The sequence below is a fragment of the Molothrus ater genome, chromosome 6 (assembly GCF_012460135.2).
Source record: "Molothrus ater isolate BHLD 08-10-18 breed brown headed cowbird chromosome 6, BPBGC_Mater_1.1, whole genome shotgun sequence".
NCBI lineage: Eukaryota > Metazoa > Chordata > Aves > Passeriformes > Icteridae > Molothrus > Molothrus ater.
Window position 1 is genome coordinate 9,796,648 of NC_050483.2, and position 12,842 is coordinate 9,809,489.

The 12,842-nt window shown below is 49.4% G+C and overlaps 1 protein-coding gene across 1 annotated transcript; it reads left to right on the forward strand.

The window, feature by feature from the left end:
• The first annotated feature begins 3,080 nt into the window (after positions 1-3,080).
• On the forward strand, positions 3,081-12,191 carry DRD4 (dopamine receptor D4). Its single transcript, XM_036384375.2, has 4 exons — positions 3,081-3,311; positions 10,514-10,626; positions 10,969-11,516; positions 11,930-12,191. Exons 1-4 carry the CDS (start codon positions 3,081-3,083, stop codon positions 12,130-12,132), a joined length of 1,095 nt encoding a protein of 364 aa, XP_036240268.1. The 3' UTR covers positions 12,133-12,191.
• Positions 12,192-12,842: the final 651 nt, after the last annotated feature.

A 12,842-nucleotide genomic window follows, 5' to 3' on the forward strand; every position in this document is an offset into this window, starting at 1 on the left:
ATATAGCAAATAATGGGAACACGATTGGCCTTGAAAGCTCTTTGTTTTCCTCCCTTTGTCCTGAACCTGAAGGCAGCCAGGAGAGCTGATGCTATCAGGGCACTATTCATCAGCTGACTTTGGCACATCTGTCCTGAAACTTTGGCAGCCACATTGTTCCCCTTTTCTATTTAAATTTGTAGTGCCTCAGATGTGAAAAATTACGTTGATAAAAGTTCCATCTCCTTGTGGAGACTCTGACAGATGTCTCACTTCGTAAACTTCCTGATCCTTTGAACTGGCTGGGAATCGAATCCTCCATTAATTTATCCTGGGGGAGTCTCTGCAGGACTCCTCCTGGCTCCTTGGCAGAGGACCAGCTTCACCACAGCCATAAACCACACTGCTTATCTCCCAGAGTTTCTTTTCCAAACACTCCAAAACACTCCAAAAAGGCAGATCTCCCGCTGGTTTGTTGGTTTGGGTGTTTTTCTGGTGCTGCCCTCTTCCCGACACCAGGAGCAGCTGTGGTGTTTCTACAACTTCTGTCAGAGTGAGATGGGGAATGAGGACACTGCAGGCTGTGCATCCAAACAAAAAAGGGTTGTTCCAAAACACCAACCACATCAGACCCTCTCCAAAGGTGCTCTAAGCATTCCCAGTCCATCACTCCAGCATAACTCCTCCTGCTTTCCATGAGGGTGACCCATTACTCTATCCTTTGCCATCTGTTTTTGTGCACTGACACGACATGACTTTGGATATGCTGATGTAAGACAGACTTTCCTTCTCCTCTGCTAGGAGAGCAGCCCCTCTTATCCAAGAAAGGAATTGTGTTTAATGTCTGTAGCCTGTTTGCCACGGAAGCACTGTCCTAATTAGTGCTTTGCATGGCTACTCACTTCTGGAAGTCAAAAGCATTATTTCACATTAGTTTAACCCACTCCAAGATTAAACTAGTTTAAGATTAAGGACCTGTTAGTCTGGAATATGAGCTTCCACACTGAGAATTAAGAGTCATTCAGCACTAACCCACAGGGAAAATTGAGATAATGAATGTAAATTAACTGTTAAAGGGGATTAGAGGAATGCCACTAATCCCTGTGGGAAGGCAGGAGGACAGCAGTCACATTTCCATCCTGCTCTCTTGGCTGCTCAGGTGGTTTAAACATAAATAAATTAAGAGTATTTTGTCCACACAGTTTCATTAATGAACTTCAGGGCCTCCTTTTACTACTTTGAGTTAATTTCTCAGAATAAAAAGGACTCTAGTGAATGTGGTTCTGCTGTCCCAGCCCCTCACTCAGTGAGGGCTGTGTCAGGAGTCAGGCTTTAGGGAACAAAGCCAGATAGGAAAAGCTGTGACCAGATGATGGAAACCATCTTCCTTGTCTGAGCTTGCCAGCAGATGAGGTATCACCAAGCTTCAAACCTGGCAGATGTGCAGCCATGCTTGTGTCCACCTGAGTCCAACAGAAGCCATTCCCAAAAGGAATGTAGAGATATAGGTATGTGAGTACCCACTCCAGTGCTGGTGACAGACAGATCTAGATGTGGTCCTACTCAGGCCAGATGGAATTGTCTCTCCTGTCTTTGCACACTAGAAGAGGGAGATGACTGGAGAAACAAATCCATGGATATTGGGATCAACATGAGGATGGGCAGCCTTCACTAGGGTGGGAAAGAAGGGTGGTACAACTCTGCAGTTACTAAAGACATGGCATTCTTGCTGGCTTTAGAAAAGACCTGGAAGCCCCATGTCTGGAGGCAGAATTTAGCCAACCAGACTGTTGTCCAAGTGCTTAAACCAAGGGAATTTTCTCTTACTCATGTATGAAATTGCAGAGCCACAGCAGCTGGGCAAAACAGACTGTGTGGATCAATTGCTGTTAGTCCAGTCCAAGGGAAGGACAGTGCTTGGATCTGTGTCCCAAGGCTGACACCAGGGCTGCGGCCTTTCCATGCTGCACATGCTGGGGGATAACTGTGATCCTTTCCAAAAAAGAGTAAGGGAATTTTGGGCAGCAGGGGTAGGGTTTGGAGAGAGGATTTCTACCACAAGTCTCAATAGTTTGGGTGAAACTCTGATAGCTGCAGCCTATAAACAGATCTTAGAAGCATAAAAATCTTCCAATTATATATTTTTCCCTTCCATGCAGTATAAATGTCCCTTTACTGCTATGCCTTCTCTTCCCACCATCTTCCACAAGCAGCAGGCTGACCTGAATGCTTACCTGGCATTAACATCTGGGCTGAGGTTTGGTGGCACAGCTGCAGAGATGCTCACAGAGTCTGTATCAGCTCCCACATCTCCCAAGTCATCTGGGCTGGAAATGGAAGGTCACACCTCTCATACCTCCTGATCCTGCAGGTGCATAGGTACCCCTCAAACAGCATTTTTCTCTCATTTTCTGCAGTAAAACACCCCAGCCGCCATGTTCAGCTCATGACCTGCCACCCCATCTTTGGTCCCACACTTGCTGCCCATCTGGTTCCTTCCTGTATCCTGTATCCTACATTTCTGCAGTTGGCTATTCATGCCCAAGCATGGGTAAGGTGCAAAATTCCTTTTGAAGAGCATTTTGCATTTGCCAACTTATCAAGAGCACTTTTAATCCCTCCTCCGTGCTCTAAGACACCCTCAGCATCCTGTCTTGGCAGTATCTTTAAATTTGATTATGGACTGTGTCTCTATGGATCTCTCTATGGATCTTTACTCAGTTTAATTACAAACTCCTAAATATTACCAGATTCTACACACACATCGGAATAAAACTTCCCAGTTATTCACCCGACCTGTACTAATTCCAATTCTTTAACATTGCTTAAGAGAACAGCCCCGTGTGAGAACGCAGCAAGACCACGTGAGAACGCAGCGAGACCTCTGCAGCGCTCGGGACACCGGGACACCGGGAGCCGGGACCCCGGGAGCCTGCCCCCCCCGCCACCCCTTAAGCCGCTTGGTGACCCAGTTGTCCCCGCGGGGCCGGGACCGGGGCCGGGCGGGGCGGCGGCGGAGGCTCCTCCCGCGGCTCGGCGGGCAGCTCCCGGCGGCCGGCCCGGCTCCGTGCGCGGGGCTGCGGGGGCAGCGCCGCGGGGCCATGGGCAACGGCACCGCCGGACCCCCGCCCGCCGTACCCGGCCACAGCATCGCCGCCCTGGTGCTCGGCATCCTCCTCATCCTCCTCATCGTCGGCGGCAACGGGCTCGTCTGTCTGAGCGTCTGCACGGAGCGGGCGCTCAAGACCACCACCAACTACTTCATCGTCAGCCTCGCCGTGGCCGATCTGCTGCTCGCCCTCCTCGTCCTGCCCCTCTACGTCTACTCCGAGGTGAGACAGCCCGGGGACACCGGGGAACGGCGGGCTGGGGCTTGCGTGCCCGCCGAGCCTGCAGGTTACGAGGCAACGGGGAGGCAAGAGATCAAGTAGTGAGGGTCCAAGCCGCTCTCTGGGCTTGCTCCCCACCGCCACCCCGCCGGCCCCGGAGTGCTTCCCCCCCCGGGACTGCCGTGCCCCCCGGGATGTGGCGGTCAGACCCCCCCGGCTCTTACCTGCGAGCGTCACGGCATCGCACAGCGCTGCGGGACCGCGGGCGGCGGGGAGCGGGGCTGGCTCCGTGCGAGCTCCTGGGATCCCCGTCCGAACCGCGCCGAGTGGAGATGCCCCGAGCGGAGGCGCACCGGGCTGCTGTCCCTCGGCTTGCACGCTGTCCCTCGGCTTGCACGCTGTCCAGGCTGCCGTCAGCAAATGATAGGAAGAGACAGGTGCTGTGTTCTGTTTGGCATAAAGTGAGCCTTGGTGATAAAGGGAGATCTTTAGCATCTTTAGCCAGGAAATAACTTTCCATGTTGGCTGAGAAGGAGAAGCTGTCTTTTCTGGGGGCTGGATGGGATTTGGTCACCCTGCACCAAGGTGGCTTTGGTTGGTAGGTTGTTGCTTGACACAGGCCTGACCCAGCATGCGATGGCGGTCGTGGAGAGCCAGCTCAGGGACATGGGGCAGAGTTGCTGTTCACTCCCAAAACCTGTTCACCCCCAAGACTGTGACAGCTGAAGGAAAGAACAGGCACTCCTGAGGCTGAGTTGTTCTCTCTGTAACATTTACTGCCAGGGACAAATAAACCATTGTGCTTGCAGAGGGATGTTTTAGAACCTGTTAGTACCAGCTGGTGGCTCTTCCTTGCTCAAGAGGATGAAAGCATCCACTGGGCCAAATTGCAGGTTTTTCTACCCATCCTGGTGGTAGCTGGTAGTGTAAATCTTCTTCCCAGCTGTGGAATAGCATCTCCCCTCTTGTCCTCTTTCACAAGCCATGAAGAGCACCCCATGGCTCAGCAGGCCCTGACTGTGCAGGCGTGTACTCCCCTAAGCAAGGCAGGCTGCAGATTAGAGCTTAGAATGGTCTCTACCTCATCCTAGGATTTTGCAGGACACTGTGACCTCTCTGGAGACAGGTATTGTGGAGCAGCAGGTTCATCTGGGGACCCATGAGAAGAACCAAGAAGAACTGGAGCATTAGGTCCCCTCTTTTTCCACTGTGCTCTTGGCTTTTGTGGATTTGCTTTTCCCTCATTACTTCTTTTTTGCTGTGGTTAGAAAGGCACATTCTTCATCATTCTTCTCAGCTACTTTTTGCTAATTGGGATCCCTTTTCTTCCTTCCTCTTTCCGTTGTCTCTCGATGCCTTCAGTCCCCAGGTCTCTCTATGGGCAGTCACCAACACCAGAGTGGTTTCCTTTTGCCTGCAGGTGGGAGTTTTGCTGGAATATATAAAATACAGGTTAACATATTCTGGGGTACCTCTGAAAATGCTTCCAATGGGGCAGGAGTATTTCTTGAATACCACAGACATTCCACAAGTTCTGGATTCTCAGGTAACAGGTGTTCATATCTGTATGAGCTTTAAAAACTGGTACTGTCCAGCTTGTGGTGACACTTGGTACGTTCACTTCCATGGCTGTTCATAAACATCAATTCTGTGAGGGAATTCTTCCATGTCTCTGCTCCCAGGATATTAAACATGGGGAATGAAGGTGCTATATGACAGAAGTCTTTCCCTCCCATCCTCTGCAGCTCCTGCAGCCAGGCAGGCATTCAGAGGCACAAAACAGCACAGGCACCAGGATTTGCACTCGTGCCGCTCAGAGGGAATGCATGGAGCAGGTGAGGGAAGTGCTGAACAGGTACAGAGAGAGAGGGAGAGAGAGGGAGAGCCTTGAGCAGGCAGTGAGGCTTTGATGTGTAGAGCAACTCCAGCTCTAGTGTTGCAGCAGTTCCCATTCCATGCCTGGAAGCTTCTCTGTGGGCTCAGAGACTCCAGGTGCCTATTTTCATTTTAATTGTCTCCTGTACACCGGTGCAGGATTTCCAGCTCATTTTGTTCTGAAATAAGCAAAAGGGAGTGTAACCACTGAATCCATGCCAGAGGACAGAATTTTTACTGTTTCTTTTATTTTGTTTTTTTGTTTGTTTGTTTTTGTTTTGTTTTTTTTTTCTTGGAGGCAAAACTCAGAATTAGATGTTGGGATGCAAGATGCAGGGTGTAGTGATTGCTCTTTAAAATTAGCTCGGTTTCAGCTTGCACTCTGTACCAAACATGGTGGGCACTGAAAATATGGACTGGACAGTCCTGAATGTTCACCTCAATCTTCATTCTTGGTGTGGGGTTTTAGTTTTGTCGTTTTAAACTCTAGTACAACTCCTGATACAGTAGACTCTGAGGGCCTATTGGAAAACTCAAAAACTAGCTGAGGCAGTGGATTTTTGCTTTTTAGCAGGAACAGAACAATAAACTGAGCATTTTTTCATTCAGCAGAAATTTGCTCACCTTGTGCTGTTTTCCTGTGAGGTGGCATCTTGTGTTCCAGTTTTGGAAACATTCCTCCAAGTCAGAGCTGTAGAAGACAGCAGGAGGGACTTAACTTTTGAGGTGACATCTGACATTCTCACAAAGAACAGATCTCCTCCAAGCCCCAGTGGGGATGGGATTCCTCCCTGTGGGATGTGGGTGATCCTCTGCTGCTGTTCACTGAAGCTGGAGCACAGTGGGAGAGTCCTTGATCTTGGCTTTTAGTTCTGGTTGTTAAGAAAGCTCATTTCAGACACTGGCAGCAATTATGGACACATACTCTCCTTCCACTGGACTCATCCAAATATGGAACAAAGACATGTTCCAATGTTTCCAGTTGTAATTACCACACAGCTGCCTGCCCTGGTGGGCAGAAGGCACTTACCTTCCTGCCTGCTTGGGAATCTGAGGTCTTAGCAGTATGATGGGGAGAGGTAATGGTAACTTCCATGTGGAAGTTGCACTGCTCTTCTGCCAGCCTTGGCTTTCTAATGAGTGTGTCAGGTGCTTTCCAGTATCAGCAATCAATCCAGTGCCAGAAAGGCGGGGATGATGGGAAACAAGGGGGAAGGAGATGACCTGGAGCACTCTTAGGCATTAATTGTTATTCCTGAGGAGCAGAGTTCTGCTTTCATGTGAAGAGAGGCCATGAGAAGATCCCAGAGAGTCCCTGGAGCATTGGTAGCAGCGAAACAGGGGTTACCTGAGGAAGCAGAGCTATGGAGTTACTGCAGGATATCACTTGGCTCTGGGTGGCTTTGGGAGGGAGCTGCATGGCTCCACAGGCCTGCCTTGTGAGGCAAGCTTCCTCTTCCCAGAGACTGTGAAAATGGCAGGAGTCCCAAGGACTCTGGGATACTTGCAGGAGTTTATACAGTCCTCATCAAGTGGAGGCATCCCAGCAATTATGGCAGGCACCAGGACAAGCTCCACACGTGGACTGTGCTGTGGAGCACACCTGTACCTGTACCTGCTGCTCCTGTGATCAGCTCTCTGCTAATCCCTGCCGAGCAGCAGAACTGTGGAGCAGGCCTGAGCCAGGAAGCTGCTGGCAGGAGCTGAGGGTGTTGGTTATGTAAACATCTTTGCCACTAAGACCTGAGTAAGTGATTACGGAAAAGAGGAAACAGTTTGAGCAGATTTGCATGTTTACCTGGCTCCTTCTCCAGGTCAGGGAAGATGAGTGCTCCCAGCAGTCATGATGATGGAGCAGCCAGTAAAAACTTCATGAGCTATCTTCTTATCTTGCTGAGGGTGATGGGTTCTGCCCAAAACGTTCAGGGTGTCACTGGCTTGGTATCAAAACATATATTTTCTTGCAGTTTTTTCTGTGTGCCTGTGATGCAGCTCTTCTAATAAGAGGCCAGACCTCTACCCTCTCCAAATTTCCCCTGGCTCTCTGTGAATGCGTGTCAGCTTGTTTGCAGCAGGATTTGGATTAGTCTTTCCTAGAATGTTACAGTTTTAGTGGAAATAGATGTTATTCTGGGCCTGGCTGATGTCTGAGCCACACAAAGTACCAGGGAGGTGAGACAGGCCAGCAGTTACAAAGCAGTGCCTAGGGTTTTTTTTTTTCAGATACCAGTAACTGGGAGAGGTGCCTTGGAATTCTTGGCCCTCATAATGTCTCAGACGGATGATGAGACTTTTTCACAATCTCTGAAAAACCCTGACCTCAATGATTTAAGAAACAACATCAAAGCAGACATGAGGCATCTCTGTCTTATGTCCCACTCCCTCTTCTTCCTCTCCCCTTGCAGGCTGCATTGTGTATTCTGGGGACTGTGACAGTTGTCACAACTCATGACAAAAAGCCCCAAGTCAGTTTCTGGTGGACACGGAAACAATTCTTTGGCTCTGATGCTGGACTTTTCCCACTGGCAAGGACTGTTTCTCTTCCAACTCGTGTCACAGCCTTCTCACTCCATGCCATGTCTTGGAGCCATGGCTGCACTGAGGCAGATACTTGTTCAAAGTCCAGATGGGCATCTCCTAATTCCCTTTCAGGCTCCTGCTGTTCCCTGCATGTGGCAGGAGTGAGACAAGGGCTGGTATCAGAGAAAATAGAACTAAAACCTTTGGCTTTGTCCTGGCTCCTGCCCTCAGGAGCTTTTCTGGCATCAGGCTGGTTTAGAAGGCAGTTTTCCTTACAAATCAGCTGTGCTGAGCAATAAGGATACCAGAATGGGCTGACTAGGAAGGCAGCTGCAAGGGTGTTTGAGAAGCCAAGTCTGTCTCCTGCCATCCAGCATCCTATAAAAACTTCTGTATTGTATTCTGGAAAAGTGGAGAACCCAAAGAGCTGCTGTAGGTTCAGTTGCTCTGAAGCACTTAAAGGAAGCTTGAGCTGTTTGTGATCCCTAAATCTTTACACTGTGTACCTTGATGGGCTAATCTGCTGCAGCCTCCTGGAATTAGGTACTCCTTAATCACATGGCCCAGCAAAGCCTCTTATCCAAAGTTACTCTCCCATCAGAGGGGTCCTTGGCACGTTTTGCCAAGGTGGGCAGGTGACAAACACCACAGAATGGGAAGTTCTCTCCTAGCACCTCCTCCAAAGCCCAGTCTTGGGGGTTGATGGGTAAAGGAAAGGGTTTATAGCATTTTCCAAGTGCCCAACTTTAATCTCACATGATCCAATGGTGCTGCAGACCAAGAGCCTTTGTCCTTTTCAGAATCAATTTGCTCCCTCAAATCACAAATAGATTTGGAAAACTGCAGGCCAAAATCAAATTTTTCTCTCTCATAAGCTCAACTGAACCTGTCAAGATCCCAGTGAGCTTGGCAGAAATTTGGCTTTTAATGATTCAGGTCCCAAATTCAGTTTGGAGTGTCTGCATTGTGCTAGAAAATAGGCTGACTGAAGCACACAGGTCTGACTCCAGAGCTCCCCCGGAGGTATCTCAAGGAGATGCTGTACAAAAATAGCAAAACAGTTACTTCAGAGACTCCTTTGGCTTTACAGCTTCTCTAATCATAATCCTGTGCTTGACATCATTACTGGCTGATATTAATCCCTGCAGAGCTGCCTGCCCTGTGGCTGGCAGGGCCTGGGGTTCAGCACCTTCCAAGCATTCTGTGGAGTGTGTTCCCCACGTGGCTCTACTGTGTGCTGGGATGAATGAAACCAGAACCTGTTGTTTAGCACCAGTACAGGAACAAATCCATACCTGCTTCCTGAAACCTGCAACATTAAAGGGCAGCAACGTTAGACTCTATGAGCACTGGCTGACTATTGCTATAGAGAAAAAGGTCCCTGGTTTATATATATATATATATATATATATAATTTTTATGCAGCACAATTCTATAGATAAAAATATATAATAAATTATATATAGTAGGTGATGCACATTATCTGTAGATAAACATACATAGAAAATTAAATATATTACTTGCAGCAATATGTATACTATAGTAATATCTATAATATATATTTTAATAAAAACATATAGAAAGTACAGATAGTGTTTGGTATTTTGCAACATCAAAATTAAGTGTTTGAATCAGACATGACAAGGGACCATTGCTACTGAACACTTTTTTTTTCCAGCTAAAATCATACTTGTTTGTACATTTTATTGGGTTTTTAACCTATGTCTGCAGAGGGACCCAAAGGAATTCTCCTCACAGTCTCAAACTCTGAGGAAAAATTCCCTGCTACCTTGTGGTGACAGCCTATTGAGCTACCTGGCTTACCTGTGCAGGTGCAAGCAAACTGATAGGTCTCTGCCTCTGCTCAAGGAGCTCATGGGAATAATGGCACAGGAATGGGATCGAGGTGACCTATTTCTTTATCAGCCTAAAAAGTGCTTTAATGTTAAAAGAACAAGCTGGGTTTGTACCTGGTTGAGACAAGCACTTGATTGGAACAAAGCGTTGTAAGTAGTTTTTGATTGTATGAGCATCAGCCATTGCTGACCTTCTGTCTGTCCTGCTGCCTGTCCTGTGCTATGGGCTGTGCAGAGCTTGTGCTGTCTGGCTGAGACATGACCAAGCTGAAAATCACCAAGAATGGCAGAGTCAACACTTCCAGGTGGTTCAGAGCACCAACACCGGTCCCTGCTGCTCTGCCCTGGTGCCTAAGACCATGGGGAGAGAATCAGGGGTTGTTACTCACTGCCTGGACCTTGTCTCCAGAGGCTGGACTTGTGCTTGGCCTGCCAGGATGGAACAGTTGTGTAACACAGAGAAACTGTTCACATCATCTGCACACAGGGGTTTGGAGTGGCTGAGACACAGAAGTGGAAGAGGAGCTTTGTGCTCTGTCTCCTGCTTGCTTGGGGACTGAGCTCAGGATGCTGTGCAGCCAATATTGCTTTGTTGGGAAGATCTTGGGGTCTTGAATTGGGGGTTTGAGGAGTTTGGGGGTACATGACCTCATCCAAGGCAGTGCAAATCCGTGTCCATTTCTCTGCCCAGCATGACTCACTTGGCTGTACTGATGGTCTGAGGGCTCAGTTCTCCAGACAGGCCAGAATCACAAGCCCTGAGCAGGCTGTGGGCTCTGTGTGGGGCTGATTCCCATGTGCTGCTGCTGCACTGGGAGCATCGTGCTATGGGAGGAGCACTCAGCTTTGGGCTGCTTGTTTGGAGCAAACATGAGTGGCTGAGGCACCCAGGCATGGCCGTGTTCCTGTCATTTTAAAGGACACAGCATCTGCTGACCCCAGGGATCTTTTCAGTTCCAGGGAGGAGTGTGGTCCCTCAGCACGGTGCTGTGCGATGCCCTGATGACCATGGACGTGATGCTGTGCACGGCCTCCATCTTCAACCTGTGTGCTATCAGCGTGGATCGGTGAGTGGCTTCCTGCTCTGGCTGTGCCTGGGCAGCACACTGCTTCCATAGCCCCTTGCCAGTGTCCCAGGCAGGGAGGATTCTGCCCTCCCCTAAGGAGGCTGTTCTGCCCTAACATCCTCCACCATCAGGTTTGTGTCCCATTGGTGGTGGCCAAGATAAACTCGTTGTGTGATGATCCAGAGCTGTCCCTTGGCTGTTGTGGCTGTAGCCCAGGCCTCGGCTGTTAGTAAAGTAAATTAATGGGGGGGAAAGGACAGTGGCAAGGAGTTTGGGGTCCCTTGGTTACATTATCACAATGCCACCACACCAGGACTGACTCACCCAGGGCTGTGTTGGCAGGTTCATCGCTGTTCAAATCCCACTCAACTACAACCGGCGGCAGATCGACCTGCGGCAGCTGATCCTTATATCCACCACCTGGATATTCGCCTTTGCTGTGGCATCCCCAGTCATATTTGGCCTCAACAATGTCCCAGACCGGGACCCCAGCTTGTGCCAACTGGAGGATGACAACTACATCGTGTATTCCTCCATCTGCTCCTTCTTCATCCCATGCCCTGTCATGCTGGTTCTGTACTGTGGCATGTTCCAAGGACTCAAGCGCTGGGAAGAAGCCCGGAAGGCCAAGCTGAGAGGCTGCATCTACGGAGCCAACAGGAAGCTGTATCACCCCCCAACCTTGATGGAGAGAGAGCAGACCCGGCTGGGGCTGCTGGAGTGCAGCCCCTATGCCCGTGCTGGCCTCCCTGGGGAGTGTGGGATGAACAGTGGGATCCAGACTGTGTCCTACCCACACCTCAGGTACCCGCATCCAGGGCACGGGCGCAAGCGGGCCAAGATCAACGGCCGGGAGCGCAAGGCCATGCGGGTGCTGCCCGTCGTTGTCGGTGAGTGGATGTCAGGGATGGCTGGGGAGAGTGGGAAATGTGCCACCTTGTCACATCACAGCACTCAGACTGGCAGGACCTGGGTGAATCCAGAGCAGTGCCAAAACCCACCACCCTTGGGAAAGAACACATGCATTGTCTATAACGCAACCTCCCTCCAAGGCAAACCCGTGACTCCCAATATCTTACATTCAAAGCCAAAGCGAGACTAACTTAAGACTTTTTATCAATGTTTAGGACAGGAATAACATCCCAATTTTTGTCTAGGCATAAGCCCAGCTCCACATGTCAGCACAACTACTGCCTTTTCCCTGAGTGCCCAAGCTGTGTCTGTCTTTTTTGTCTAAGACTTTGTTAGATTAAACCCTTTTGAACATTCATATCACCTTCTCTCTTTATTGTCCTTCTGGCAGGTGCTTTCCTCTTCTGCTGGACACCTTTTTTTGTGGTGCACATTACCAGGGCACTCTGCAAGTCCTGCTCCATCCCCCCTCAAGTCACCAGCACTGTCACTTGGCTGGGCTACGTCAACAGTGCTCTCAACCCCATCATTTACACCGTGTTCAATGCCGAGTTCAGGAACTTCTTCCGCAAAGTCTTGCACCTCTTCTGCTGAGCCCTCTGCGCAGGAGGAACCACTGGGTCATTTTTTGTATAGTTCATTAAAGATCTATTTCTGCCTCTGGTCTGCTGTCTTTGTTGGGGATGAGCGGAGGATGAGGAGAGCTGGCAGCTGAAGGAAGGGGCTCCCCAAGTCCTTGTAGTAAGGTGTTATAGGTGAGGGCCATTGGATGCAGCTTGAATCCTCTTCCCAGTGGAACTGCCAAGTGTAGCCTCTTCTTAAACAGTTGCTGTTTGACGTAAGCAGGATAATAAGTGTAATTTCTAATCTTCTGGCTTCCGGGGTGGTATTACAGGGCTGTAAGGTAACATGGACATGGGCCTGGGGGGAAAAAAGGCTGTTAAGCTCATTTCCCAGATGTCCACATATCAGACAAGGGTACCAGGCTCATTTCCAGATGTCCATATGCCAGGTGAGGGTGAATCTACCTATGCAATCTCCTTTCCCCTTATCCTTGATAATTTTAAACCCAAAACCTGATTTCACTCATGTTTAACAAAGGTCTTACAAAGGCACCATAATGTTATTGCTAGTGCTCCAGAATTTCCTGTGAAGCCACACAATTCCTGCCAGGAACCATTTCCAGCCTCAGGAAAATGTCCTTCATACCTTTAGGTGAACCTGCATGCAGCGACAGCCACAGTGGCCAGTGGGACAGGTGATGATCGTCACTGAGGCTCAGAGGGGAGAAAAAGAATACTGCA